The sequence below is a fragment of the Perognathus longimembris genome, chromosome 7 (genome assembly GCF_023159225.1).
Source record: "Perognathus longimembris pacificus isolate PPM17 chromosome 7, ASM2315922v1, whole genome shotgun sequence".
NCBI classification, from domain to species: domain Eukaryota; kingdom Metazoa; phylum Chordata; class Mammalia; order Rodentia; family Heteromyidae; genus Perognathus; species Perognathus longimembris.
Genome location: NC_063167.1, coordinates 30,556,527 through 30,584,300, shown reverse-complemented (window position 1 = coordinate 30,584,300; position 27,774 = coordinate 30,556,527). Strand labels below are relative to the sequence as shown.

The window sequence follows — 27,774 nt, the reverse complement described above, 5'->3', positions numbered from 1 at the left end:
CGGCGACGGCGGCGGAAGCGGGGGGGCGGGGCCGGCCGGGCTGGGGCGGGGCCGCGAGCGGCATGGAGGAGGCGGAGGCCGCGGCGCGCTGGGCCGAGCGGTGCGGGCCCGACGGGAGCCCCGGGCCCCGCAGCTGTGAGTTCCCTCGGGCGGGGGTCCGAGCGGGGGCCAGGGGAACGCGGCCGAGGTCGGGCTCCAGAGCCTGCGGGCCTCTCGGAGCTCTGGGAGGAGAGGAGAGGAGTCAGATGGAATGGGTGAAGATTAGGGCAGGGCGAAGATTGGGGCGAGGGAGGTCGCTGTTCCCGGCCCACTCCAGCACCGGGAAAGGGCTGGGGAGCATCTTCCTCCGCCCATGGGTTGATGAACCGTGAGAACCCATTATTTGACCTCCATCCCTGCGGCCCTAAACAGCTCTAAAACTCAGTTCCTCCAGCCCCAAGGAATTTCCAGGAGATCAACCCCTATGGAGGTTTCCCTGCTGGGTCCAGAGAAGTTGAGCCACTCTCCCCAGGTCACACAGCATGGAATGTTCGCAGGAAAGAGTTACTGGGAGGTCTACATCTCTCCAGAAGGTATCAGACCTTGGGAGGAGCGCCTTATTCCATCCCTCTGGTCCCCTCAGATTGCTGAAGTCATGGACTGGCCAGGACAGTGGTGACTCCCCCACCAATACGGCATGGATGACTGGAAGTCTGGTCCCCTCCTCAAGCCCTTTGGGGCTAGGAAGAAGCGGAGCTGGTATCTTACCTGGAAGTATAAACTGACAAACCAGCGGGCCCTGCGAAGATTCTGTCAGGTAGAAAGGGGTTCCAGATGTCCCAGGGGCCCCCTTCTTAGCTTTCCCCTAGCCTAGTCTGGTTGTGAGGTCCTACCTTACCCACTGCCAATGTGTCAGTGCCCCTTCCTGATAGTTACTTAGCTTTAGAGTTCTGGAATCAGAACCCTTCTGACTTCCTAGGCTTCTGACCATCTAAAAGAAAAGTCTGGTCAGCAATGCATCTGTCAGACAATCAGTGCTACCTTCCAGATGTGAGCCCCAGCTTGCTTCCCTGGGCCTGGCTCCATCTTTAGGAACTAACTGCGGAGGGGATCAAGGAATCAAATGGAAGAGTAGGAGACCTCTGGGTTGGGAGGACCCTGTTGGAGAGGGAGCAATCAGGGGAGGCTTCTGGAGGAGGTGACCATGAAAGTAGACTTTGGTTGAGGGCTAGATAGTAGAAAAGACAGATCCTAGGTTTTCCTTATGCCCTTGCTGCAACCATGGCCTTCCTTTCAGAAAGATACATTGTTGTATTTTTTCCCCCTGGGTCTGGGGCTTGCACTCTGAGCTCTACCACTTAACAGCTCCACGCACACACCCTTTTTTTTTCTTTTTGTTCAGTGTGGGGCTTGAACTCAGGGCTAGGATGCTGTCACCAAGCTCTTTTGTTCAAGCTAGCATTCTACCACTTTGAGCCATAGTAACACCTCTGGTTTTTGAGTGGTTTGTTAGAGATAAGGGCCTCATAGAATTTCCTGCCTTGGCTGGCTTGGAACCATGATCCTCAAATCTCAGCCTCTTGAGTATCTAGGATTATAGGCATGTGCCACCCATGCTAGGCATTTTTGTCTTTTTTTTTTTCTCAACCCGGGGCCCAGGCACTGTCCCTTAGCTTTCTCACTCAAGATTGTTTCTCTACCACTCCAGCCACCGCTTCACTTCCAGCTTTTTGGTAATTAATTGGAGATGGACTTTCCTGCCTGAGCTAGCTTTTTACCATAATCCTCAAATCTCTGCCCCTTGTGGAGTTAGGATTATATACATGAGCCCCCAGCACCCAGCCTTCTGAAGGTGTTGGATGGATTTTAGTCTTCCCCACCTCTCCTCTCAGACAGGTGCTGTGCTTTTCCTGCTGGTGACTGTCATTGTCAACATCAAGTTGATCCTGGATACTCGGCGAGCAATCAGTGAAGCCAATGAAGATCTGGAGCCGGAGCAGGACTATGGTGGGGACCAGGCTGAGGATGGGATTGGGGGACCCGGAGAGGCAGGGATCTGTCAGGCAGATCCCATGACTGGTGAGGAAACTCTCTGTTGACCCCCTCCAGATGAGGCCCTGGGTCGGTTGGAGTCCCCGCGGCGCAGAGGCAGTAGTCCCCAGCGGGTCCTAGATGTGGAGGTGTATTCCAGCCGCAGCAAAGTATATGTGGCAGTGGACGGCACCACGGTGAGAGGGGCAGGGAATGGTGTACAGTCACTCCTTTCACTGTGGGTCCACTGCCTCAGTGGGAGCTGTCGCTCTGCCAGTTTTTTCAAGCTCTGTTGCTTTGGAGCCCCCGGTTCTTCATCTGTAGTCTGGAACAAAAGATTTCTACTCACTAGAATTAAAAGACGCATGTGAAACGTCTTAAGTAGTGAGGCCTCAAAAGTGACCACTAGGAGATAATTAATGCACTGATTTACTTCATTGTCCCTCTCTAGGCCTTTGGCCTTGAGTTGGGCAATGGGTACCAGGAGGTAATCGGACCTACCTTTCTTGAAGGTTTCAGTCTGATGGAGGATTTTGGTATTGCCAGGTGAAGCAGAGACAGTCCAGGGCTCTAGGAGCCATGGGAGTGATGAGAGGAGGGTAATGGAAAGAGGTCTCTTCTGATAGGATGTGGTGGCCACTTCCTGGAACAGGCGAATTAGAGCTACAAGCTGATTTAGAACTATAAACAGCTGGGCATTGGTGGCTCAGGCCTATAATCCTAGCATCTTGAGGCTGATATCTGAGGATCACAGTTCAAAGCTTGCCCAAGCAGTAAAGTTCATGTGACTCCAATTAACCACTGGAAAACCTGGAAGTGGAGCTGTAGCTTAAAGTAGTAGAACACTAGCCTTGAACAAAAGGACGTTAGGGAAAATGCACAGGCCTTGAGTTCAGGCCTGAGGATCAGCACACACACACACACACAAAAAAAAACAACAACAACAAAAACTGAACACTCTCATGCATGAGAGGTGGGAGTTTTTGTGCAGCTAGTATTTTAAGTGCCCATAAGATGGAGATGCCTTGAATGCCTAAGGGACAAATTGGACTTTGTCTCTGCCACTGTCCAGGTGCTGGAGGATGAGGCCCGGGAGCAGGGCCGTGGCATCCACGTCATCGTCCTCAACCAGGCTACGGTGAGATTCTAGTGTGGGGACTCAGAGGGCTGACATGGGGCTCCCCTGGCTGGTGACATGAACTTATGAGAACTGTGTCCTCTGCCAGGGCCATGTGATGGCAAAGCGGGTGTTTGACACATACTCACCTCATGAGGATGAGGCCATGGTGCTGTTTCTCAATATGGTGGCACCCGGCCGGGTGCTGATCTGCACTGTCAAGGTCAGTGGTGATGTCCTGGTCCCATTCTCTACATCCTTAGCTTAATCCTGTTGAGGAGTGAGCTGATGAGGTATAGTAGGAAGAGCCTCTGGAGAAAGAAAGGTGACTCAGATTCCAATTCTAGCCTTGGGGTTTTAATTAACTCAGGAAATAGGTTTAGTTTCTTTATGTGCCCGTACTGAGATTTGAACTCAGTGCCTTACTTTGCTTTTTTTTTCACTCAAGGCTGGTGCTCTACCACTTGAGCTATGTCTCTCCTTCCTGTTTTTTTGGTGCTTAATTGGAGATAAAAATCTTACAGACTCTTCTGTCCATGCTGGCTTTGAACTGCAATCCTCAGATCTCAGCCTCATGAGTAGCTAGGATTACAGATATAAGCCATTAGTGCCCAGAAGCAAACACTTACTAAGTAAGCATCTACTGTGAACCAGGCATGCTTTGGTGCTGAAAATACTATAGGAGATGAGAGAGAGAGAGAGAGAGAGAGAGAGAGAGAGAGAGAGAGAGAGAGGAGAGAGAGAGAATCCTTGTCCCCATGAGCTTACATTCTAACTGGCAGGATGAACCCAAAACTGACAAATGAATAAGCTTAACAATGCCAGGAAATGATATATGAAGGAGAAAATAAAGCAAGGAGATGGAATGATGGTTTTGTATTGGAGAAAGGGAAGGTCTTTGTCAAGAAATAATATATGAGCAGAGGGGTAAGAAAGAAAAAAAAAAAGGAGTGAGCTAACTGTCCCTCTGTAGGAAGAGCATTCTAGATAGAAATTTCTAGAATGACAGTGCAAAGGCCTCAAAATGGGTTTGTGTCTGTAATGTTTAAGAAACTCCAAAGAGGGTTGGGAATGTGGCTTAGTGGTACAGTGCTTGCCTAGCATGCATGAAGCCCTGGGTTCAATTCCTCAGTACCACATAAACAGAAAAATCCAGAAGTGGTGCTGTGGCTCAAGTGGTAGTGTGCTAGCCTTGAGCACAAGAAGCTCAGGGACAGTGCTCAGGTCCCAAGTTTTGCCATCCCAGGGATGGCAAAAATAAATAAATGAAAGACCAAAGGGAGCTGCAGCAGAATAAGGAGAGTGGTGGGCAAAGATAGTGGGAAGGTGGGAAGGAATGGAGGTGCAGATCAGGTGGGACCTACACCTGATAAGAACTTCTTATCAGAGTGATCTTGGATGATTTATCAGACTCTAAGCCTTCATTCCCTCCCCCCTTTATTTTGGTTCTAGTCTTGATACTTGAACTCAGAACCTGGGTTCTGTCCCTGTCCCTAAGCTTTTTTTGTTTTTTACTCAAGGCTAGCACTCCACCACTTGAGCCACAGTTTCACTTCTGGCTTTATGGGTGGTTAATTGGAGGTAAGAGTCTCAAGGACTTTCCAGCCTAGGCTGGCTTCCAACCACAATCCTCAGATCTCAGCATCCTCAGTAACTAGAATTACAGGTGTGAGCCACCAGTACCTGGCTGCCATTTTCCTTTTCTGTGAAAGATGGCAAGTAGAGAATTGTTGGGATCACCTAATGTGCTAACATAAGTAAAATGTTTGGCATAGTACTGGCTACATGGCTGATACTATGTAAGGGTTCATTTCTTGGAACCCCCACCTGTCAGGCTGACCAACCACCTTTTCTTGTGCCCCAGGATGAAGGCTCCTTCCACCTCAAAGACACAGCCAAGGCACTGCTGAGGAGCCTGGGCAGCCAGGCCGGCCCCGCCCTTGGTTGGAGGGACACCTGGGCCTTCGTGGGACGGAAAGGAGGTGCCACCAGCAGAGGCTGCCCACTCTTTAGTATCAAGAAAGGAGCAGGCTCCAGGGGTGGGGCGGGATGAGGGCATGTAGGAGCCTTTGGCAGAGAGTTAGATGGCAGTCAGCAGGGAGATGGAAAGAAGCCCCTATCCTGGAGTCTCAGCCTCCTGTTATCCCTCATTCCTGCCCCCTGCCAGGTCCTGTTCTTGGGGAGAAGCATTCTAAGTCGCCTGCTCTCTCCTCCTGGGGAGAGCCCGTCCTGCTCAAGACTGATGTACCCCTGAGCTCGGCTGAAGGTGAGCCTGGTGAGGGCTGGATTGTGGGGCAGTGCCTCGATGGGGTGCCCATTTGAACGTTTGTTATGGAGTTTTATTCCCTTGTCTCTGGGAGTGGGATTTCCATACTAAGGTAGCCTCGTTCTTCCATCCTGTCAACCCCATCATCAACTCCTTCAGAGGCAGAGTGCCACTGGGCAGACACAGAGCTGAACCGCCGCCGCCGGCGCTTCTGCAGCAAAGTTGAAGGATATGGAAGTGTGTGCAGCTGCAAGGACCCCACGCCCATTGAGTTCAGCCCTGACCCGGTATGTAAGGCATTAGGGAGGTGTGGACTCCCTCCAGCTTAGCAAGGCACCCTGGGAGCAGTCCATCATGGGCTTTCTTCTACCTTGGCTTGGGAAGGAACTAGAAACTGTGGATCGTACACTGAGCTCTGAAGGACAAGGTGTGGAAGAGAAGTAGACTGTGTGATCAAGGCCTGGGGTTGGAGCTGGACTGAGAATGTGCAGATACCAGCACAGTAACCGTGCGGTGTCCACTCCCTGTCCATGTGGCATCCCTTCCACAGCAAGAGTTCTTCCCTAAGGTAGAATCCCAGGTTGGAGGGGGACCAAGGCAAGTGCTAAAAGCTGTTTCTCACACAGCTCCCAGACAATAAGGTCCTCAATGTACCTGTGGCTGTCATCGCAGGGAACCGACCCAATTACCTGTACAGGTGAGCTTGGGAGTGGGCTGTACCCAGCATGCAATAGGAAAATGCTTAGCAAATGGGAGGGTGCATAGCTCATCTTCCTGCAAGAGGACCTGGAGCTGGGCAGAAAGACAGCAGATATGAGGCCCATTTTTCTATGTGGATAAGCATGGGGAATTTAGGCCTTTTGTAAATAAGTTGGGTCTGGGTGCCAGTAGCTCATGCTTGTAATCCTAGCTACTCAGGAGGCTGAGTTCCGAGAATCTCAGCTCAAAGCCAGCCTGGGCAGGGAAATCCGTGAGACTCTTCTGTGCAGCTTAGCAACTAAAAAGTTAGAAGTGAGACTGTGGCTCAAGTCATAAGAGTGCCGACCTTGAGCACAAAAGCTCAGGGACAGCACCCAGGCCCTGAATTCAAGCCCTAGATCGAGTACAAAAAAAATAAAACAGAAAAATAAATCATAATGAATTAGTCAAGTGGACAGAGGCCCTAACCCATCCCTGGAATCCCCAGGATGCTGCGCTCCCTGCTCTCAGCCCAGGGGGTGTCTCCGCAGATGATCACAGTCTTCATTGACGGCTACTATGAGGTAAGCGTGGCTTTGGGGGGCACAGGGCAGAGCAGAGCACAGGGTATAGGCACTGAGCAGCAGCCATGGTTCAGGCAGGACCAGCAAAGGTGACAGCCTGGGCAAGGGTGTGAAACAAGAAGGGCGTGGCATTTGGGAGTCTGCGGTGGTACACAGGAAAGTGGTCACACATGATGACCAGTGGGCATGTCCCCAGGAACCAATGGATGTGGTGGCGCTGTTTGGTCTGAGGGGCATCCAACACACCCCCATCAGCATCAAGAATGCCCGCGTGTCTCAGGTAATGGCCTGGCAAAGAGAGAAGGGATAGACGCGGGCCCCACCCTCTACCCCAGATCTCATGTGCCTTGTTCCCACTCCCCACCCAGCACTACAAGGCCAGCCTCACTGCCACATTCAACTTGTTTCCGGTGAGTACTTGAATAATTCTTGGGCCAGGGAGCAGAAACGTGTGTATAAGTTCTGTTACAAAGGAGGCTCTCACCTTGCCTTATCCTCCTGATCTGGAAAACCAGTATATGGAAGAGGCCTCCTTGTGACTATGATGTCCCCTTGTACCCCAATACAGGAGGCCAAGTTTGCTGTGGTTCTGGAAGAGGACCTGGACATCGCTGTAGATTTTTTCAGGTGAGGGGAGTAGCCCACCACTGTGTGCCTGTCGGCCACGCAGAGCTGCTCAGCTTGAGTGGGCCTCCAGGGAAGGAGATGGGGAGAGGTAGGTTGGAGAGCTTTCTGGAAGAATGAGCTCAAAAATGGGGGGGAAGCCTAAACACAGGTAGGAGGGAAGATGCTGGGGGCTTGTCTAGAAGGTAGAAAGAATGAATGGAGACTTGGGGCCTTGGGGAGAGGGGACATGGCTCCTGAGCCCCAGCTCAAGCTCTTCTAGCATCACTGTGTGGCTGGCTTTGTCCCTGTCCCCTTTGACCTCTTGAACCCTGACTCCCAGTTTCCTAAGCCAATCTATCCACCTGCTGGAGGAGGACGACAGCCTGTACTGCATCTCTGCCTGGAATGACCAGGTAGGCTGGGTGGCCAGGGGTTAGTGGGAAGATGGTTGGTGGAGGCCCAGAGCTAAGGCCTTCCACAATGACCCATGACCCCTGTCCCCAGGGATATGAACACACAGCTGAGGATCCAGCTCTGCTGTACCGTGTAGAGACCATGCCCGGCCTGGGCTGGGTACTCAGGAAATCTTTGTATAAAGAAGAGCTTGAACCCAAGTGGCCTACACCAGAAAAGGTAACCAGTGGGGTAGAGGGCAGGGGCTGGAGTCCTCTCTCAGTTCAGAACTTTCAACCTTCATCATCTGTACCCCTCAGCTCTGGGACTGGGATATGTGGATGAGGATGCCCGAGCAACGCCGGGGCCGAGAGTGTATTATCCCTGACATTTCTCGATCCTACCACTTTGGTATTGTGGGCCTCAATATGAATGGCTACTTCCATGTGAGTAGAGTACTACGTGGTACTGGGTCAGTGATATAGGTTCTAGAGCTCTCCTAGTTCTGTCAGTTACTATCCAGGTCAGCTTAGGGAAATTCTTCTGGTTTTGCCTCTTTGTTTAATCTGTAAACATTTTTTGGTGCCACTCCTGGGGCTTGAACCCAGGACTTGGGCACTGTCTCTGAGCTTGTGTGCTCAAGGTTATAGCACTCGATCACTTGAACCAGTTTCACTTCCCCCTTTTTTAGTAGTTAATTGGAGATAAGAGTCTCACAGACTTTCCTGCCTGGGCTGGCTTCTGAGATTCTTAGATCTCAGCCTCCTGAGTAGCTAGGATTACAGGTGTGAGCCACTGACACCCAGATTCTCTCTCTCTTTTTTAATCTGTTAAAGATAAGAATCTACTTACTAAATAAGAGTTAGCATGGTGGGGATCATCTCAGCACTTGTGAGGCTGAGGCAAGAGTATTTTGAGTTTGAGGCCAACTGGACTACATAAAAAGACCTGGCTCAGAAAATAAAAGTAACAACAAAAGTACTGTTTCCTCCTAAACTTGTAAAATTAGACTTACGTGAATTGACATGTAAAATGCTTTGAATTATAAGCATTATATAAGCAGCTGGTATTATTTTTGTTCTTTTTCTTTCTTTCTTTTTTTGTTGTCAGTCTTGAACTTCAGGCTGGGCGCTGCCCCTGAGCTCTTCTGCTCAAGGCCAGTGGCTCTACTACATTGAACCATAGCACCACTTCTGGTTTTCTGGTGGTTAATTGGAGATAAGGATGTCATGGACTTTCCTGCCTGGGCTGGATTTGAACCTTGATCCTCAGGTCTCAAGAAGTAGCTAGGATTACAGGCGTGAGCCACCAGCACCCAGCTTTATTATTTCTTTTTTTTTTTTTTTTCTCAAATTTTTATTATCAAACTGACGTACAGAGAGGTTACAGTATCATATGTTGGGCATTGGATACATTTCTTGTACTGTTTGTTGCCTTGTCCCTCATGCCCCCCTCCCTCCCCCCCTTTCCCTCCCCCACCCCAGGTGTTCAGTTCACTTACACCAAACAGTTTTGCAGGTATTGCTTTTGTAGTTATTTCTCTTTTTTTACCCTGTGTCTCTCGAATTTGGTATTCCCTTTGAATTTCCTACTTCCAATACCAGTAAACACGGTTTCCAATATACTCAGATAAGATTACAGAGATAGTGTAGGTACAAACATAGGAAGGTGATACAAAACATCATCAATAATAGAAACTACACATACACATAGGACGTTGAAAGTAGTTACAACTGTGATATATCTCGTTTCCATAACATGGAGTTCATTTCACTTAGCATCATCTTATGTGTTTCTAAGGGTATAGCTATTGGGCCTTGTGATGCTCTGCTATGGCTTGCCTAAACCTGTACTAATTATTCCCAATAAGGGAGGCCATAGAGTCCATGTTTCTTTGGGTCTGGCTCACTTCACTTAGTATAACTTTTTCCAAGTCCTTCCATTTCCTTACAAATGGAACAATGTCATTCTTTCTGATAGAGGCATAAAATTCCATTGTGTAAATGTACCACATTTTCCTGATCCATTCATCTATGGAGGGGCATCTGGGTTGGTTCCAGCTTCTCGCTATGACAAATTGTGCTGCGATGAACATTGTTGTGCTGGTGGCATTACTGTGATTTTGTTTGTGGGCTTTTGGATAGATACCCAACAGTGGGGCTGCTGGGTCATAGGGGAGTTCTATATTGAGCCTTCTGAGGAATCTCCATACTGCTTGCCAGAGTGGCTGAACCAGTTTACATTCCCACCAACAATGAAGTAGGGTTCCCTTTTGGGCACATCCCCTCCAACAATTGTTATTATTAGTTTTCTTGATATATGACATTCTTGCTGGGGTGAGATGGAATCTCAATGTTGTTTTGATTTGCATTTCCTTTATGGCCAGTGATGTAGAGCATTTTTTCATATGTCTATTGGCCATTCTCATTTCCTCATCAGAGAAGTTTCTTTGTAAGTCTTTCAGCTTTATTATTTCTATTCTAATTATTAGACTATGCTTGTAGGGCAGATACCTGCCCTACCTCTAAGCACTGGTCCAGCCCTGTGAGCTTTCCTGTCACCTCTCCTTACAAATAGTGAAGTCCACACTTCAGCCTGAGATAAGCAGAGATATTTCCAGAAGGGAGTGTGGACTCCCTTCTGTCTGCAAAGGACCACTATCCGGTATAACAAGAACATTCCTGAGATGCCTCAGCTTACTAGGCATGGGTGGTTCATACCTATCTACAACCCTAGCTACCCAAGAGGCTGAGGTCTGGGACATCAAGGTTTGAGGTCAACTCAGGCAGAAAAGTTTAGTATATACCACCTTAAAAAAACACACAGACGGGCTGGGAATGTGGCCTAGTGGTAGAGTGCTTGCCTCGTATACATGAAGCCCTGGGTTCGATTTCCCAACACCACATATATAGGAAAAGCCAGAAGTGGTACTGTGGCTCAAATAGTAGAGTGCTAGCCTTGAGCAAAAAGAAGCCAGAGACAGTGCTCTGGTCCTGAGTCCCAAACCCCAGGACTGGCAAAACAAAACAAAAACCCCAAAAAGCAGGGCTAGAGGCATGGTTCATGTGGTAGGGCTCTAGTCTAGCCAGAACAAGGCTGAGTTCAAACCCCTAGTACTAAAAAGAAAAGCAATGATGCCTCAGCTCGAAGGGATGGATTTAGTTTGGAATTTCATCGGAGGCAGGAAGGCTCCCAAAGGCAACTCAAAGCTCCTGAGACACTTTCCTCAGATCACTCTTAGCACCTGAGTCTGTCCCTTTGCCCACCTCCCTTCCTGACTTTGGGAGCCTCTGTAGTCTAGCTGGAACCTCTGGGAACGAGGACTAGCTCATAGATCAATACCCCATGCTTCCATGTAGGCACGAGCGCTCCAGGAATAGGGGAACCCAAATTAAAGCTAGGAAGACTTGATCAAGGATCTGGGAGGAAGATGGGGAGACAGGAGGAGCTCATGGGTCTTGGAGGTAGGTGGCGGGCGAGGGAGCATGCGTTCTCATCTTCCCACCAACACTCCAGGAGGCCTACTTTAAGAAGCACAAGTTCAACACAGTTCCAGGTGTCCAGCTCAGGAACGTGGACAGGTAGGGGCTGACTTCCGGTTGAGAGGGCGGGGTATCTGGTGACCTCTACTCTGAGGGAGCTTATGTGTTTCCTTCAGCCTTTTCATGCCCTTTTGACTCCTTGCCCTATCCATTGCTACCCTGCTCCTCCCTTACCTCATTTTGCCTTTTACTTCAGTCTGAAGAAAGAAGCTTATGAAGTGGAAATTCACAGGCTACTCAGGTATGGCAGATCAAATACTGGCATTCATGCACAAAACAAAAATGAGGGTCCCCAGTTCAAATATACTTAAGAGTTCAGGCCAGGTGCCAGTGGCTCACACCTATGTCCTAGTTCCTCAGGAGGCTGAGATCTGGAGGATTAGTGTTTAAATCTGGCCTGAAATGTCTGTGTGACTCCATCTAAAATTAATTAATTAAATTAAAAAGAAGGACTAGAGGTGTGGCTCAAATGGCAGCGTGCCAGTCCACCAGGTGAGCTGAGCAAGTGCCACTCCTAGAGTTTGATCCTTGGTATTGCAGGAGGAAGAAAAAAAAAAGAATTTCAGGGCTGGGGGCAAAACTAGTACCTGTCAAGTGTAAGGCTCTGTGTTCAAACCCTAACACTCAAGATGGCAACAGTAGAACATTAAACCAGGTCCCTAACTGCCACATCTTGGTCTTACTTCTCCATCCCCCACTGCAGTGAGGCCGAGGTTTTAGACCACAGCAAGAACCCTTGCGATGATTCCTTCCTACCAGACACAGAGGGCCACACCTATGTGACCTTTATCCGAATGGAGAAGGACGATGACTTCACCACCTGGACCCAGCTTGCCAAGGTGCCTTCACACAGGGCCCCCCCCAGAAATCCCCTTCCCACCCTTCCTGCACTGCCTCAGCACCCAGGTGGCCTTCGTTCCAGAGTCCTCCCCTTGGGAACCTTCTTGGCATACTACGGGAACCCTTTTTCCAACTTCCTTATCCGAGTGTGTGTTCCAGAGGTGCTAGCTTGTGGGTTGTAGGTGGTCCTACCTCGCCACTCACTGACCCATCCCTCTCGGGTCTCACCCCTTCCAGTGCCTCCATATCTGGGACCTGGATGTGCGTGGCAACCACCGGGGCCTGTGGAGACTATTCCGGAAGAAGAACCACTTTCTTGTGGTGGGGGTCCCAGCCTCTCCCTACTCGTGAGTAACCTGTCTCTGCCCTGGGAAATGGTCTTGTGAGATGGGGACAACAACATCTTACATGTAATATATTGTATTATCTTCCAGAGTGAAGAAGCCACCATCGGTTACCCCAATTTTCCTGGAGCCACCCCCAAAGGAGGAGGGAGCCCCAGGAGCTGCTGAACAGACATGAGGCCTCCTCCAGACCCCTGCAAGGCTGGGTACTGTGTACCCCCAGGCGGGCCAGCCCTTCACCTGTCCTGTAGGATTTTGTAGAGCTGGTAGGGGCTAGGGCTGGTTTGTTTTTAACCTGAGATATAATTACTAACTCCAAGGGGAAGGGTTCCCCTGCTCCAACACCCCTGTTCCTGAGTTGAAGGTCTATTTATTTACTTCCTTGTTGGAGAAGGACAGGAGAATGCCTAGGAGTGTTTGGGACCGCTGGGCAGTTGATCTTGCTCTTTGCATCCCCTCCTTGCAGGCCTGGATGAGAAGCTAACCTATTTATTGACTGTCCTGAGGACCTTGGGAATAGGCTCAACCTCGTGGGCCTTGATTCATTTTGGGGCTGGGATGCTGCCCTGAGGGTGGGGCTGGCTCTTACTCAGGAAACTGCTGTTCCCAACTGATGAACAGGCCCAGTTGGGGCCCATGTGTTGACACAGACTCACTCAGAGACCCTTAGACACTGGACCAGGCCTCCTCTCAGCCTCCTCTTTGTCCAGATTTCCAAAACTGGATAAGGTGGTCATTGATTAAAAAAGGAGAAAAACCTCTGGGGATGTGTCTAGTTGGTTGTGAGTATGTGGGAGTACAGTTAAGGGTAGGAGTGAGGGAAAGCATTATCTAAATGGATGGTGAGGTTTTCCTCACTGTTTCCCACAGGGCTCATCTTCCATCTGAGTCCATTTGACCACCAGGGGATGCCCAAGTTTCAAGCTGCAAGGTTTCTCCCCAGCCTCCACCCTACCATTGGCCGACTTTAGTCCCACCCTCCTTGGGGCTGAGCTCCAAGCCGCCATCCCACAGCCCTTCCTTGCTGTTTAAACCACCTGGTTGGGTCCTGCCCTTGTTGTCTAGGCCAGTCACCTGTCCCCAGAGATGGAGCAGGAGAGGACACAAAGGCATAGCTGGGGTGGAGGGAGAAATGGCACACAGTAGGTAAATGTAATGAGGTGGGCAGGAAGTGGCTGAGACAGGATAGTGTGACAGCATGGGGACAAGGCAAGCATCAATCAGGAGGCTAGGGCTGAGCTGAAGATAGGTATTGGAGCAAGAGTGACCACGGGGGCTGGGGATATGGCCTAGTGGCAAGAGCGCTTGCCTCGTATACATGAGGCCCTGGGTTCAATTCCCCAGCACCACATATACAGAAAATGGCCAGAAGTGGCGCTGTGGCTTAAGCGGCAGAGTGCTAGCCTTGAGCAAAAAGAAGCCTGGGACGGTGTTCAGGCCCTGAGTCCAAAGCCCCAGGACTGGCCAAAAAAAAAAAAAAAGAGTGACCACGGGGGCCTTGGAATGTGGCTTAGCGGTAGAGTGCTGGCCTAGCGTGCACAAAGCCCTGGGTTTGATTCCTCAGCACCACATAAACAGGAAAAGCGAGAAGTGGCACTGTATATAGCTCAAGCGGTAGAATGCTAGCCTTGAGTAAAAAGAAACCAGGGACAGTGCTCAAGTTCTGAGTTCAAGCCCCAGGAAAGAGTGACCATGGTCCTTAGAATATGTTGTATGCAGACTTGCAGAATTCTGTATATGTGTGTGTGTGTGTGTGTGTGTGTGCGCGCGCGCGCATGTGCATGCACGGGCATACACCAATATGAGGCTTGAACTCAGGTATGGGCACTGTCCCGGAGTTTTGTTGTTTTTTTTTCCTCAAGGCTAATGCTCTACCAGTTGAGCCACCTCTCCACTTCTCATGTCAGATAATTTGAGATAAGCCATCCCAGGCTGGTTTTGAACCTCAATCCTCATAGCTCAGCCTCCAGAGTAGCTAGGATTACAGGCATAAGCCACCAGTACCCTGCACTAGAATTCCTTTTCTGCAGAAAAGTGCCATAGTTCTCATCAAATTCTCATATAGTATCTATGTGAACATGGGAAAATCAAAGTTTGTCACCAGAAAATGGATAGAATTGTCTAGAGTGAGCCAGCCCAAGACAAGGACTTGACATTTCAAGGCTCTCTGAAGGACTCAGATCCAGAACCTGACTATAGAGCAGGTCTTTAGAAAGGGCCTGCCTGCTGTAAAGCCTTCACCAGGGAGGCAGGAACTTGCTGGAATTCCTGACCTTCCACCTGTTTTCGCCAGTCCTGGGCCTTGGACTCGGAGCCTAAGCACTGTCCTTGGCTTCTTTTTGCTCAAGGCTAGCACTCTGCCACTTGAGCCACAGTGCTACTTTAGGCTGTTTTCTGTATTCATGGTGCTGGGGAATCGAACCCAGGGCTTCATGTATAAGAGGCAAGCACTCTTGCCACTAGGCCATATCCCCAGCCCCACTTCCACCTGTTTTCTATCTTGTCTCCCTTGCCAGTGCTTGGAGCCCAGCTCGGCAATGGCACTGTTGGTGTATAGCTTGGCCTTGACTCTCGTCCTGCCTCCTTCAGTGTTTGCAGCAATTAAATAGTGTTGGAGGTGACAAGCAGGTGGAAAAGCAGTTGTTCTGTGATGAGGTAAAGGCCCAAGCTGGGCAAACAAATCCCGCCCCCCCTTCCAAACAGGTGCTTTGGGGGAGGGGCAGAAGGGGAAGGGAGAATATGGGAGGCACAGCACAGTGGCAAGGGCTGGGGCCAGCCAGGTCCTCTCCCTGCTTGCAATCCTAGCAGGCTCTTGTCTGGCCTCACAGACCGGCTCTCAGGCTACGTGCCTCTGGCCATGTCTCTATTCCTTTATGGATTCTGCAAGGGAGTAAGTGGTAGTTCTAGACTGCTCTGGAAAGGCTCAGAAAGACAGATAGAGGGGCCAGAGGGAAGTAAGGAGCGAGACTGGCCAGTAAGACTGGGCCTTGCTTGGTAGTAGGCAGTTTCTCTTTAGATAATAACTCTTTTTTAGGTGAAAGAGGGTTCTGGTACTGGAGTTTTACCTCAGGACCTGGGTGCTGTCCCTTAGCTTTTTGGGTAAAAGCTGGTGTACTACCACTCCAATTGAACCACAGTTCTGCTTCTGGATTTTTTTTCAGACTTGAGGACCAAACTCAGTAACTTGCCCCTGCCAGGCAATTGCTCTTCCACTGAGCTAAAATCCTAACCCCATACATGTAGCTTTTGGTGGTTAATTGGAGGGAAGAGCCTCATGGACTTTCCTGCCCAGGCTGGTTTCTAACCATGATCCTCAGGTCTCGGCCTCCTGAGTAGCTAGGATTACAGGCATGAGCCACCAACTCCTGGCATCCCTTAGCCTTCCTGAGCTCCTGTTTACTTGACACATGGGGATAGTTAAGATTCAAATAAGGCACCAGGTCTTTTGACCTATAGTAGGAAACCCTTTTTTCTGCCAAGGGCCATTTGGATATTTACAACGTCATTACAGTCCATACAAAACTATAACCATGGTGGCCAATAAGAAACCCAACAGGTCTGTTCCATTGTGTACCAAATAATTTTGCCCAAGGGCTAAATGTTCCCCTTCCCTGGACACTTAAAGAGTAAATGAAGTTCTTTCTGAGATCCTCAGAGCACATATCTAAGAAGGGGTAGGCAGCTTGGGCATTGTTCCAGGGCCTGAGAAGCAATTCTTCTTTATTGTGCTCACTCAGGCACAAGCTTGTTATTTTCATAGCTTTCCAGCCCAGTGCCCCAGCCTAGGAGGGGAAGTTTCAGGCCAAAGTCCTCCCATGCCAGGTGAAAGCAGATTGGCTCAGCTCCCATTTTCTTTGTCTTTTTTTTCCTTCAGTTATAGGGCTTGAACTCAGGGCCTGAGCACTGTCCCTGAGCTTTTTCAGTCAAGGTAAGCACTCTGCCACTTTGAGCCACAGCTCCACTTCTGCTTTTCTGGTGGTTACTTGGAGATAAGAGTCTCATGGACTTTCCTGCCTGGGCTGTCTGTGAACCTTGATCCTTAGATCTCAGCCTCCTGAATAGCTAGGATTACAGGTGTGAGCCATCAGTACCCAGCCCAGTTCCCATTTTCTTAGTGCTCTCTTGGCCATCATTCTTAGGTTTCTTCCCAGGTCTTGAACTCAGATACTTACCCACTTCCCTTTTGTCCTTCTGAGTCATGAGCCCTACAGATGTAGTTTAGGTAAACTGAGCCCCTCTCCAAAAACGTGCAGGGTCCAAAGCCGGGTGCCAGAGCACTAGCTTTGAGCTGAAGAGCTCAGGGACAGCTCCCACGGCTGACAAAAACAAAACAAAACAAAACAAAAAAATACCCAAAAAGATATACAGAATCCAAATGAAACATTTTAATTGGTTTATCAGTTCTGACCTACACATCCACCCTGTGAATCCCCTAAGTTTGAATATACCCAGGCTGTAAGGTGACTTTCTTTCTCCCAGTTATACTGGGATCATTAAGAGGCCCTTTTGGTCTAAGGAAGTGTCAAGGTTGAAGGAACAAACGAGGAGAATGGGCAGAAGACCTAACTGCCTAGAGGATCAGGAACAGGTGGGCCCCAGTCCCTCCACCAGAAGAAAAAGTTATGCAGCCCGAAACAGTTGGATCCTATTTGTCCCAAGTCTGGAGCAATAAAATCAGGGTCACTCCAGTCCAAGTGGCACTTAGATTTCATCCCTATTCTGCCTGGCTTTGCCAAGGCTCCTCTTCCCAATTCCAATGTGGCAGCAACAGTGGCAGAGGCAGAAGTTGATTTATTTCATATTGCAGTACAGATACATGGATACAATCATGGCAGCCAGCTGTGTGGAGGAGGAACAGGGAGAGATTAGAAGATGGGATTGGGACTGTCAAGGATTGGTCTGCCCATCCCCTGTCCCCACCCACAGCTGGCCTACATGAACCTCTATTAGAAGTTTATCTCCAGGGTTAGGAATGTAGCTTAGTGTAGAGTATGTCCTTATAATGCACCATGCCCTGGGTTTGATCCCTAATACTAAAAAGTATTTTTTGGGTGTGTGTGTGTGTATGTGTGTGTACGTGTGTGTACGTGTGTGTATGTGTGTATGCTAGCATGTGTGGGTACTGGAGCTTGAACTCTGCCTGAGCACTGCCCCTTAGTTTCTTTAAAGCTCAAGACTTGCACTCTGCCACTTGAGCCACAGTTCCATTTCCAGCATTTTGGTAGTTAATCGGAGATAAAGAGTCTCACAGACTTTTCTGTCCTAGCCAGCTTCAAACAGTGATTCTCCGATTTCAGCCTCCTGAGTAGTCAGGATGGCAGATGGGAGCCACTCTTGCTCAGCAAGAGAGGCCTTAAAGATAGCATCCCAGGTCTGCTGGAGATTGATACCCAATTCCCAATCTCTTTATTTATAAGGCTTACCTCCAGGCCTCCGATTCCAGCTGCCACAGCACCTACAGTGATTGCATTAGTTCGAATGTTATGCAAAAGCTGCTTGAAGCAACCCTGGGGGAAGGGAAAGGGCATTTGTTGCTGGAACCTAGTCTCCTTTCCCATTTGACATTAAAGCAATCCCCGCCCGCCCCCCCCCCCCCCCCCGCTTCCATTGCTAATCCATACCTGTACACTCAGGATTTGGGCCCTTTCCATAGTGCAAGGTTCCTCAAACGAGCCGTTGAAATGGTTATTAATACAACAAAATGGAGGAATTACTTGATTCTCTTTGAAATAGCGTGAACCCTCAAAATCGGTGTAGTTGTTGAAGCCACAGCACTTGAGCTAGAGACAAGGTGTGATGAGTGATCACTGGGGTCTTGCTTTCTTCTTTTTCCCCGAAAATCCACCTGGTCCACCTTACCCCTTCCATGGTAGAGTTCCACACTTGTGTGAAGTCATTCTGGTAACCATAGTCTTCCTTGATGGCAGGCACTACCAGCAAGGCCAGGAGTTGCTCAGCCTGGGTGGGGCAGGCCAGTGTTTAGAGGCTGGTAGGGAAGGTGGCCATTCACAGGCCACAGCCCACTTCCCAGGGGTTTGCCTAGCACCTCACCATGGTTGTGTACACCAGAGCAACCACAGCAGCTGCTACCTCAGCAATGAAAATGAGGAGGAGGATGAAAAAGAACTGAGGAGAACAGGAGAATGGGTTTTAGGGAGAGACAGGCCATCAGGCCCCTGTGCACTAACCCCACCCCACTCCACTGTCAAAATAAGACAGCCCATATGCTGAGACCCCTGGAGGCCAAGGTTAGGGTGTGGGAGGGTCCCCAGAACCTGGTGTCAAGAGCAAGGGAACCCTTGATAATGGGCCTGGGGAACTGGGTCTGACACACCATCATGAGAGCACACTTGTTCTCAGCCTGAGCACCGTAGCAGCCCAGGAAACCAAGAACAAAGAGCAGAGCACCAGCCGCGATGAGGAAGTAGCCCACGTTGACAAACTGCATGGCGCTGGACGACATTGGCCCAAAGATCTTCAGGAAGGATGGCCCATCGACCGACACCCAGATGCCCACAGCTAACAGGGCTGCACCACACAGCTGGGGACAGAGAAAGGAGACAGGCTTTGAAACAGTGTTGGCTAGATAATTCCCATGTGAGCAGAGATAACTTGTTCCTTGGTGAGAAAGACAGGAGCTGGGCCACTCCAAAGTAGCACCATGCTCTATACCTGAGCAGCTGAAAAATGAGATCAGGGGTTCAAGAACTATCTACAGAGTCAGGGATAGGACAAGACTACTGTTGCCAGGTACCTGCAGCCTAGCTGGGCAGGTGAGGGCCCAGTCCATTTCCTTTCTGGGATGTGAATGCCTAGAACACTTCTGTCCTCTGATAGGTGGAAACAGGGGTGGCAGTGTTAGCAGACTCAACAGTCACCATAGTAACAGAGGTGGGGCTGAGGTTACACCTGCTCCCTGACCTTGAAGAGGGCGGAGGTTGAGGTTTATATCCACCTTGAGGCCCCATTTGATTCCCTTCTGGGACTGGCTGCCTGCATTGCTCTTTATCCATCTACACTTCTTTACACCCAAGGGAAAACAAGGCATCAAAGAGGGAATAGGTCCACAGTTTCTCATAAAGATACTGCTCAAGCCTAGTACTAGTGCCTCATGCCTGTAATCCTAATTACTCGGAAGGTTCGCCGAGGATCATAGTTCAAATCCAGCAGAAAGGTCCATAAGACTTTTTTTTTTTTTTTTTTGTCAGTCATGAGGCTTGAATTCGGGGTTTGAGTGTTGTCCCTGAGCTTTTCTGCTCAAAGCTAATGTTCTACCACTTTGAGCCACAGCACCACTTCTGGCCTTTTCTGAGTAGTTTATTTCCTGACCTGGCTGGCTTCGAACTGTGATCTCCAGCCTCCACCGTAGCTAGGATAACAGGCATGAGCTACCAGCATCCAGCTCCATGAGACTCATCTCCAACTAACCACCAAAAATCCAGAAGTGTACCCATGGCTCAAGTAGTACAGCTTTGAACAAAAAAGCTCAAGAATAGCACCTGGGCCCTGACACACACACACACACACACACACACACACACCACACACACACACACACACACACACACACACACACACACACACACCCCGGCTTGTTCAGTCCTCAGAGAGGATCCTGAGGCTCTGACTGAGGCTGGACCTGTCAGAGTTCAACAGCTCCTAATAAAGCCTTGGTGACCCAGGGCTTCAGTGAATGAAACATCAACTTGTTGCCCAGGGCTTCAGTGAATGAAACATCAACTTGTTGCCCAACTCCTACTTTTTTTTTTTTTGGCCAGTCCTGGGGCTCCGACTCAGGGCCTGAGCACTGTCTCTGGCTTCCTTTTTGCTCAAGGCCAGCACTCTGCCACTTGAGCCACAGCGCCACTTCTGGCCGTTTTCTAGATATGTGGTGCTGGAGAATCGAACCCAGGGCTTCATGTATACAAGGCGAGCTCTCTTGCCACTAGGCCATATTCCCAGCCCAGCCCAGCCCAGCCCAGCTCCTACTTTCCAGTGAAGGAAACTGGTTAGGCTAGGGAGTGAAGGGGCAGACAGATTGTGGCTGGATCCCAGGCATGTTTGCCTAAGGACAGAACTGGGCTTTCAGCCTGCAGGGTCAAATTTCAAGGAGTTTGTAGCTTCCTTACCCTGTTTTGCCCAGCCTGGCAAGGCCTGGGCAATAGAGGCCAGAAACCAAATCAGATCTACCTTTAACTCTGTAGGCCAGAACCTCTCACTCTCCAAATCCCTGGATTCCTATTTCTCTCTCCAGATACATGAATAAAAGTGAGTTCCTAGCAATCAAAGGAAGTCCCAAGTAAAGACCATGTTGGGAGTCAGAGAGTTTATTCAACTCCCAGCTTAGTTTCTCCAAACCAGTCTACACTAAATATTGCCACTCTAACCCACTCTAGTGAGGCTCTGACATCATGTGCTAAATCCAATGACACCATAGAACCTCTTTGACCTCTCTGATATCTGGCTTGCTTTCTTTGCTTTCCTCCTATTGTTCCTATTATTCCTACCTAATAATCCAAATTTCCCAGAGGTCACTTTTGTTTTGAGTGCTCGCCCACACTCCAATGCCTTCCTTGGCCACTTAGGAGAACATGACTTTCAAATATCCCCAGATCTGAGCTGTGCCTCCCCTGGGGACACAGCAGGCTGGGAGATGGCCCCTTCCTACTACCTGCTTTGCATCATTTCTAAGGAGCCTTCTATCCTTCAATCGCTATCCTAGGGTTTTGTCCTTTGTTTACTTTGTCCATTTTCTCTTATCTCCATCCCCCTCTCCAGGGCTTATGCCTCAGCGCCTCATGGCTCAGCTTCTCAAACATGCTCTATACAATCTGTTCCTGGTTTTTCTAAACAATAGTAAGTTTCATTACCTCTGGGACTTTATATATGCTTCAACTAGCTTCCCCACCCAATGCAAATTCCCAGCTTCAACTACTTCCTCCAGGAAATAGTCTCCTATCAGACTAGGTTCAAGCCCCTCCCAGTGGGCTCTCTTAGCCCCTATGGTAAATCCAGACATTACTAATTCACAATTATCTGCCTATCTGATTTAACTGAACCTGAGTTGTTAGTCTCCTGGACTTTCCTGCCTGGGCTGGCTTTGAACCTGATCCCCAGATCTCAGCCTCCTGAGTAGCTAGGATTATAGGCATGGGCCACCGGCACTCAGCCTGGACCTCAGATTTTTGAGGACAGATCTTGCTTACTTGCTCCCCTGGCACCTAGCATAGTCTCAGTTGAGAGTATTCCTTGAATAAATAAAGGCTGTCTCTTGCTCTAAGGAGACACAGACACTCAATTCCTCCATTCATACAAATGCCAGGGAGTTGCCCTTTGAATTATATGAACTTAGTGAACCCCTTCCCCTCTCCAAACCCCAAATGCCTATACAAAAGGGAGAATGACAGCTGTTGGCCCATCCTGCGCTGCTGTAAACTCGGCCAAAGCTTCCTGAAAGGGAAGGGAAGGGATGCCCTAAAGCATCTCCCTGTCATCTTCACTCCCCGTCCCCTGTGTAGCTGCCTGGTTACTACTGGGACCAGGAACTGGTAAGGGAAAATGTACAGGGCAGAGTCAGAGCACAGCAGCCTCCCCTTCCCCGGCTCAGGCTCTGTAGGAGAGCCTCAGAAGACCCACGATCTTTATACTTACGAAGATGAGCATATTAAAGAGGATCATCATAGTCTTGACAAAGCCAAAGCACTGCATGGTGGCTCCTGGAAGGCAGACATAGTCTAGTTAGGGTCCTGAGCCCCTCACCAATCCTGGGCTGCCCCTCCCTTCTGGACCTTCACTCACCAGGCTCTAGCATCCTGGCTCCATGTCTCACCAAGCTTTCCCTCCACTTGCACTCTGACACCCGAGGACTTTATCAGTTTGTGTCCTGTTATCTGTACTCTCCAATACAGCTCACACCCTCACTGGCACTTAACTCAGATCATGACACCTGAGGTTCCTCCAGGGCCCCCCAAGTCTGTCTCCCACACAACCGATTACTCCACACCTTTCCCTAACACCTGTCTGTCCTGGGTTCCCTCTCTAGACTAACTCCACATCCCTCTTGTTGCCTAAACCTATTTCCAGATAGCTGTTTCTTCCTAAGATCATCTCTATCCGATGCCATCACCTGTTCAGTCAAGGCTCCTGGCAGAGAGTTCCGAGAAGAATCTGCTGAGGTTCCAGAAGGGACAAAAGCTGCTCCAGGAAGCTGCCACTCAATGGCCTGGCACAAGGGCAGGCTGGCTCTCACACACCACTGCTTACCCCCAGGTAGGGCAGGAGCTTTACAAACCAGCTTTGGTCCGCCTACCTGCTGGCCCCACCCATGGCCAATCAGCCTCCTCTGGCCCCTGCTGCCCTCTACTGCCTGGAGATAGGTACCCACCACCCACGAGCACAGCAGGCCTTGAGCTAGGTCTCTCCTGATCTCAAGAAGGAGAGAAGCGGGGCTGGGGATATGGCCTAGTGGCAAGAGCGCCTGAGGCCCTGGGTTCGGTTCCCCAGCACCACATATACAGAAAATGGCCAGAAGTGGCGCTGTGGCTCAAGTGGCAGAGTGCTAGCCTTGAGCAAAAAGAAGCCAGGAACAGTGCTCAGGCCCTGAGTCCAAGGCCCAGGACTGGCAAAAAAAAAAAAAAGAAGGAGAGAAGCACAGGGGTGGGGCAAGTACCCCCACCGAACTTCTGTGTGCCCTCTGCATGGTAGTGTACATTTGTATCTGACTCTATGCCTGCTAAACCTTCCTTCATATCCTGTGTGCTTGCTGGTATGGACATTTTCCCAGGCTGCCACCCATATATCACACATCAAATACACAATAATATCTACAAACATCTACTCTTGCTCCTAAATGTGTACATGCATGTGTGTGCATGTGCGTGTGTGCATACACACACAATCACACACTTTTGAGGAAATGACCAAGGTAAGCTTTAGCAGCTTCTGCTTCTCACCTCTGAATCACAAAGGATTCCTAGCTCACAACTTCCCCATTTTTAATCCTTTCTTCTTTCCTGCTCTCTTCTTTCCCCTTTCCACCTTTATTTTCCCCCTTAATGTCTCCTAACACTCTACACATTTTCCCCTGCTGCCAGCAGGTGTCACCATGGTCCTAACAAAGGAGTCATCCTGTCCCAAGGCTTTATAATCCCCCATCACCATCAATCCTGGTATGAGGGAGGGGGGCAGGGGGAAGAGGAGGGAGGAGGTGCTTGTTTAAGTAGGAAAGCTTCAACTTTCTAGTCTCTCAGCCCATATGCTCCATTCCTGGTTTCATCATTTCTCAGCTGTGAGGCCCTAGTGATATAGACTTGTTTCTACACCTTGGTTTGCTGGTCTGTACAACAGAACAGTTCTAGTTTTGCTTTTGTGTGTGTGTGTTTATTTTTGTTTGTTTTTTCGGGGCGGGGGGTGTTGTGAGGCTTGAACTGAGGCCCAGGCACTGTTCCTGAGCTTTTGTGCTAAAGGCTAGTACCACTTGAGCCACAGCTCCACTTCCAGCTTTTTGGGGGGTTAATTGGTGATAAGAGTCTCACAGACTTTCCTGCCTGAGCTGGTTTCAAACCACAATCCTCAGATCTCAGCCTCTGAGTAGCTAGGACTACAGGCATGAGTCACCAGCACCTGGTTATTATAGAGTATTCTGTTGAAAGTTTTTTTTTCTTCCCTATTTTGGAACATAAAGGATTGTGCTCAGAGCAAAGACAAAAGAGATAGAGCCATTTGCCAGAGGGGCTGTGGGATGTAGAAGTGGATTCTGGAGCCTGTATGTGTGTGCATGGTATGTGTGCTCACCTGTATTGTGCTGGGGGTGGAACCCTGGCCTACCACATGCTAGGTGAATGCTTTACCACGGAGCCCTCTGCCTAGAGGTAGTAGAGTGGTTTTGTTTTTGTTTTCATTGGTATTATCAAACTGATGTACAAAAGGGTTCCAGTTACATAATGAAGTAGATTTCTAAATGTGTAATTTTTGTGTGGCAGGAGACAGCTAAAGAGATAAGAAAGGGAAGATAGTATCACAGACCATAAGCTAGGTACCGGAGTCATGGCTATTGTGCCAGCTATCTGAAGGCTGAGCCAAGAGGATCACTTGAGTTCACAATTTCAAGACCAATCTGGGCCCCAGAGTGGGATGCCATCTAAAAAGAAAAAAGATTACAGACCATATTAATAGTACAGTGTGGGGCTTTTTTTAGTCTCGTGTGTGTGTGTGTGTGTGTGTCTGTGTGTGTCTGTGTGTGTGTGTGTGTGTCTGTGTAAGATAAGCGTTTCTAAGACTTCCCTGCCTGAGCTGGCTTCCAACTGTGATTCTCAGAGCTCAGCCTCCTGAGTAGCTAGGATTACAGGCGTGAGCCACCAGCACCCAGCCCAGGTGTTCTTTTGGTAGTTTATTTATGCCACATACTTCCCACATTCTTGTGTTTTTTATTGGTCTTTCTGGCTCCAATAGCCTGCAGGAGTAATGCTGAGGTAATGTGTTGTGTTCTTAAGCACAAGATGGCTCTGGTGTTGCTTTAAAGGAAATGCATGTAGTTTAGAGAACATGCCTTTGTTAGATAAACTTGCTTCAGGATACTGCTGGTCATGAGTCCAATGTAAATGACTCAACACTACATATTACACAAGATGTCTCCTCATATAATAAAACCACATTGTGTATTGATCAGTTGGCACAGTGTTGTGACTAGAATGTGACAGGAGCCTGGAGGGTTCCCCTAAAAGTAACAGTCTGTGTTTGTTTGTTTGTTTGTTTGTACTGGTACTGGGACTTGAACTTGGGGTCTAACACTCTCCTTTGGCACTTCCGCTTTCTGCTTGTTCACTGGAGATAAGAGCTTCATAGCCTTTTCTGCTCAGAGTTGGGTTAGAACTGGGATCCTCAGATCTCAGTCTCCCCAATAGCTAGGATTGTCTGCCTGAACAATCAATACCCAGCTGGTTCAATATTTTGTGCACATGTGCAGGTCTTGGGTCTTGAATTTAGGGCCTGAGTTTTTTTGTCCTTAAGTTTTTTTGCTCAAGGCTACCAGTTGAGCCATAGCACTACTTTGGGCTTTTTCTGTTTATGTAGAACTGGGGATTCAAACCCAGGTTTCATGCATTCAAGGCAAGCACTCTACCACTAAGCCACATTCCCAGCCCCCCAGCCAGTATTTTTTAATTAACATGCATTACCTGTACAAGGGGGATTTCATTGTGATATTCCATGTATGTGTACAATGTATTCCAGTAAATTTTCCCCCCTCTACCTCACTTCCTTCCTTGCTCAGTACTTTTAAATTTAACATCTGTAGTGATTTTATTTTTGCCAGTTCTGGGGTTTGAACTCAGGGCCTGAGCACTGTCCCTGAGTTTCTTTTGCTCAAGGCTAACACTCAACCACTTCAGCCATAGCACCATTTCCAGCCTTTTCTGTGTATGTGGTACTAAGGAATTGAACCTAGGGCTTCATTCATGCTAGGCAAGCATTCTACCATTAAGCCACATTCACAGTCCTCTGTAGTGATTTTATAGAACATAACTCCCAGGGACCATGAGAATTATATAAAGAGGGATAATGGTAGAATCTTCTTGTAGGGTTGTAGCAATATCAAATAAGATAACATGTGTAAAGTACTATGTACAGTGCCTAGTACATAGTAAGTGCTCAATAAATCTGTTAATCTTCAAAATAGATGAGTGGGAAAAGGGACTTCCCTTCCTAGGAGCCAAAGTTCCTTTCGCAAGGGGTCGAACTGAGATTGTGTGGCTCTTGGGCTCAACCCAAAGGGGAGCATTGTGAGGGATCTTGACCTGGGTGTGTCAGGGGAGGGCACCTGTAATAAGGGTCAGGCTCCTTATGTCATAGAGGCCTCAGCTGTCCTGACCAGTAGCATACCTCAAGCCCACTTCAGCAGCTGTCAACATTCATGGGGCCCTCTCGGCTTCTTCGTGCCCCCCGGCCCCGGGGCATGAGTTCCCCCTATCCCAGGCCGGGTATGGGCTGTCCTCGGCCTCGGGTCCCCAAGATGTTCAAGCGTAGCTACAGAACATACCATAAGAAACCCCAAGCTCCAGCCACCACCAGACGTGCCACCATGACCACAAACATCAGGAATACCCGCACTGCTTCCACTAGCGTGTGGATCCTCTCACCTCGAGGTCAGTGGAGGGGTAAAGGGCATGGAAAGTCCTGTGGCTCAAGGATCCAGGGGTGGGGAGCAGGGGGACTGTTGGTAAACAAGGCCACTGAAGTTTCTCCTATCCTGCTTAAGCCCTGTAAGGGGAGATTTGGGAAATATCACCCCAAAAGGCATAAGATTGTTGAAAGTAGGTATCCTCAAATGTTTCAGCTGTTGGTGGAGGATGGAGTGGCTAGAAGCTGAAGGCTTAGGGAGGTGAGTGAATCCAAGGGGTAGTAGAGTTTCCAGAAATGCTATTTCCTCACACCCTTCTCCTTTCTGTCCATAGTTCTCAGACACCTCTGTCAACCGGGGAGCTTTCTGATCCTCTAGAAATGCCCAGAAGCTTGGATTGCTTTGGACCTGCTGCTACAATGGGCCTTGAGTGGTAAACCACAAATACAATCATTCTGTTCAAGCTACCTTGCTCCATCCTGAGGGGTTTCCAGCCAACTGTGCAAGGGAGCGAGGGGTTGAATGGGTTGGGGGTTGAATGAGAGGAGCAGAGCCCATAGTCACTGGAAGGACAGACAAGGTCAGCTACACACATACTATCTTTGGCCTCAGTGTGTGTGTGTGTGCTGGTACTAGGGCCTGGGCACTGTCCCAGGCTTTTTTGTTCAAGGCTAGTTCTCTACTTGAATCACAGCTCCTCTTCCGGATTTTTGGTGATTAATTGGAGATAAGAGTCTCATCGACTTTCCTGCCTGTGCTGCCTTTGAACTGTGATCCCAAGATCTCAGCCTCCTGAATAGCTAGGATTACAGGCCTGAGTCATTGGCACTCAACTGGCCTCAGCTGTTTATTTCCCCCAGTGAGGTAGGGAGGGGGCTCTTCTGCCTTACATTCCCATGGTACCAAGAGAAAGCTCTCTATAGACATCTGGGGAGGTCTAGGGAGGCACAGAACAGAGGATAGGATTAAAAATACAACCTACAATCTCACGAAGCTGGGCACCAGGTGGCTCATGCCTATTATCCTAACTTCTCAGGAGGCTAAGACCTGAGGATCATAGTTCAAAGCCAGTCCCAGTAGGAAAATCTCAGAGATTTCCCCACCCCCATTACACCCCCACAAGTCATGGAGCTTAAACTCAGGGTCTGGCATTGTCCCTGAGCTTTTTCACTCAAGGCTAGTACTCAACTACTTTGAGCCACAGCTCCACTTCCCTTTTTCTGGTAGTTAATTGAAGATAAGAATCTCACCGACTTTCCTGCCCAGGCTGGCTTCAAA

The 27,774-nt window shown here is 49.2% G+C and overlaps 3 protein-coding genes across 3 annotated transcripts; 2 read left to right on the top strand and 1 right to left on the bottom strand.

Moving 5' to 3' along the window:
- The first annotated feature begins 34 nt into the window (after positions 1-34).
- Pomgnt1 (protein O-linked mannose N-acetylglucosaminyltransferase 1 (beta 1,2-)) lies at positions 35-13,141 on the top strand. The gene is made up of 22 exons (XM_048351215.1): positions 35-135; positions 623-796; positions 1,872-1,986; positions 2,089-2,207; positions 3,083-3,148; positions 3,237-3,350; positions 4,992-5,109; positions 5,295-5,393; positions 5,553-5,680; positions 6,020-6,090; positions 6,580-6,655; positions 6,852-6,935; positions 7,024-7,065; positions 7,224-7,282; positions 7,602-7,674; positions 7,766-7,894; positions 7,975-8,100; positions 11,171-11,235; positions 11,393-11,437; positions 11,900-12,035; positions 12,274-12,383; positions 12,471-13,141. The coding sequence occupies exons 2-22, from the start codon at positions 677-679 to the stop codon at positions 12,556-12,558; spliced, it is 1,983 nt and encodes a 660-aa protein (XP_048207172.1). The 5' UTR covers positions 35-135; positions 623-676; the 3' UTR covers positions 12,559-13,141.
- A 3,620-nt stretch (positions 13,142-16,761) lies between these two features.
- Tspan1 (tetraspanin 1) lies at positions 16,762-22,642 on the bottom strand. The gene is made up of 8 exons (XM_048351217.1): positions 22,507-22,642; positions 22,032-22,096; positions 18,715-18,921; positions 18,432-18,506; positions 18,240-18,338; positions 18,002-18,160; positions 17,804-17,887; positions 16,762-17,219 (listed from the first exon to the last, which is right to left on the bottom strand). The coding sequence occupies exons 2-8, from the start codon at positions 22,086-22,088 to the stop codon at positions 17,172-17,174; spliced, it is 729 nt and encodes a 242-aa protein (XP_048207174.1). The 5' UTR covers positions 22,089-22,096; positions 22,507-22,642; the 3' UTR covers positions 16,762-17,171.
- A 3,647-nt stretch (positions 22,643-26,289) lies between these two features.
- Positions 26,290-26,874, top strand: P3r3urf (PIK3R3 upstream open reading frame). The gene is made up of 2 exons (XM_048351220.1): positions 26,290-26,521; positions 26,831-26,874. The coding sequence occupies exons 1-2, from the start codon at positions 26,290-26,292 to the stop codon at positions 26,872-26,874; spliced, it is 276 nt and encodes a 91-aa protein (XP_048207177.1).
- The last annotated feature ends 900 nt before the right edge of the window (positions 26,875-27,774 follow it).

Coding starts and splice junctions, on each gene's coding strand:
- Pomgnt1 (XM_048351215.1), top strand. CDS start 677: ATGGATGACTGGAAGTCTGGTCCCCTCCTCAAGCCCTTTGGGGCTAGG. Junction 2,208..3,082: donor TGGCAGTGGACGGCACCACG/GTGAGAGGGGCA, acceptor GCCACTGTCCAG/GTGCTGGAGGATGAGGCCCG. Junction 7,283..7,601: donor ATCGCTGTAGATTTTTTCAG/GTGAGGGGAGTA, acceptor CCTGACTCCCAG/TTTCCTAAGCCAATCTATCC.
- P3r3urf (XM_048351220.1), top strand. CDS start 26,290: ATGGGGCCCTCTCGGCTTCTTCGTGCCCCCCGGCCCCGGGGCATGAGT. Junction 26,522..26,830: donor GTGGATCCTCTCACCTCGAG/GTCAGTGGAGGG, acceptor TTCTGTCCATAG/TTCTCAGACACCTCTGTCAA.
- Tspan1 (XM_048351217.1), bottom strand. CDS start 22,088: ATGCAGTGCTTTGGCTTTGTCAAGACTATGATGATCCTCTTTAATATG. Junction 18,922..22,031: donor TCTTTAATATGCTCATCTTC/GTAAGTATAAAG, acceptor CTCTGTCCCCAG/CTGTGTGGTGCAGCCCTGTT. Junction 18,339..18,431: donor CTCTGGTGTACACAACCATG/GTGAGGTGCTAG, acceptor TGCCCCACCCAG/GCTGAGCAACTCCTGGCCTT.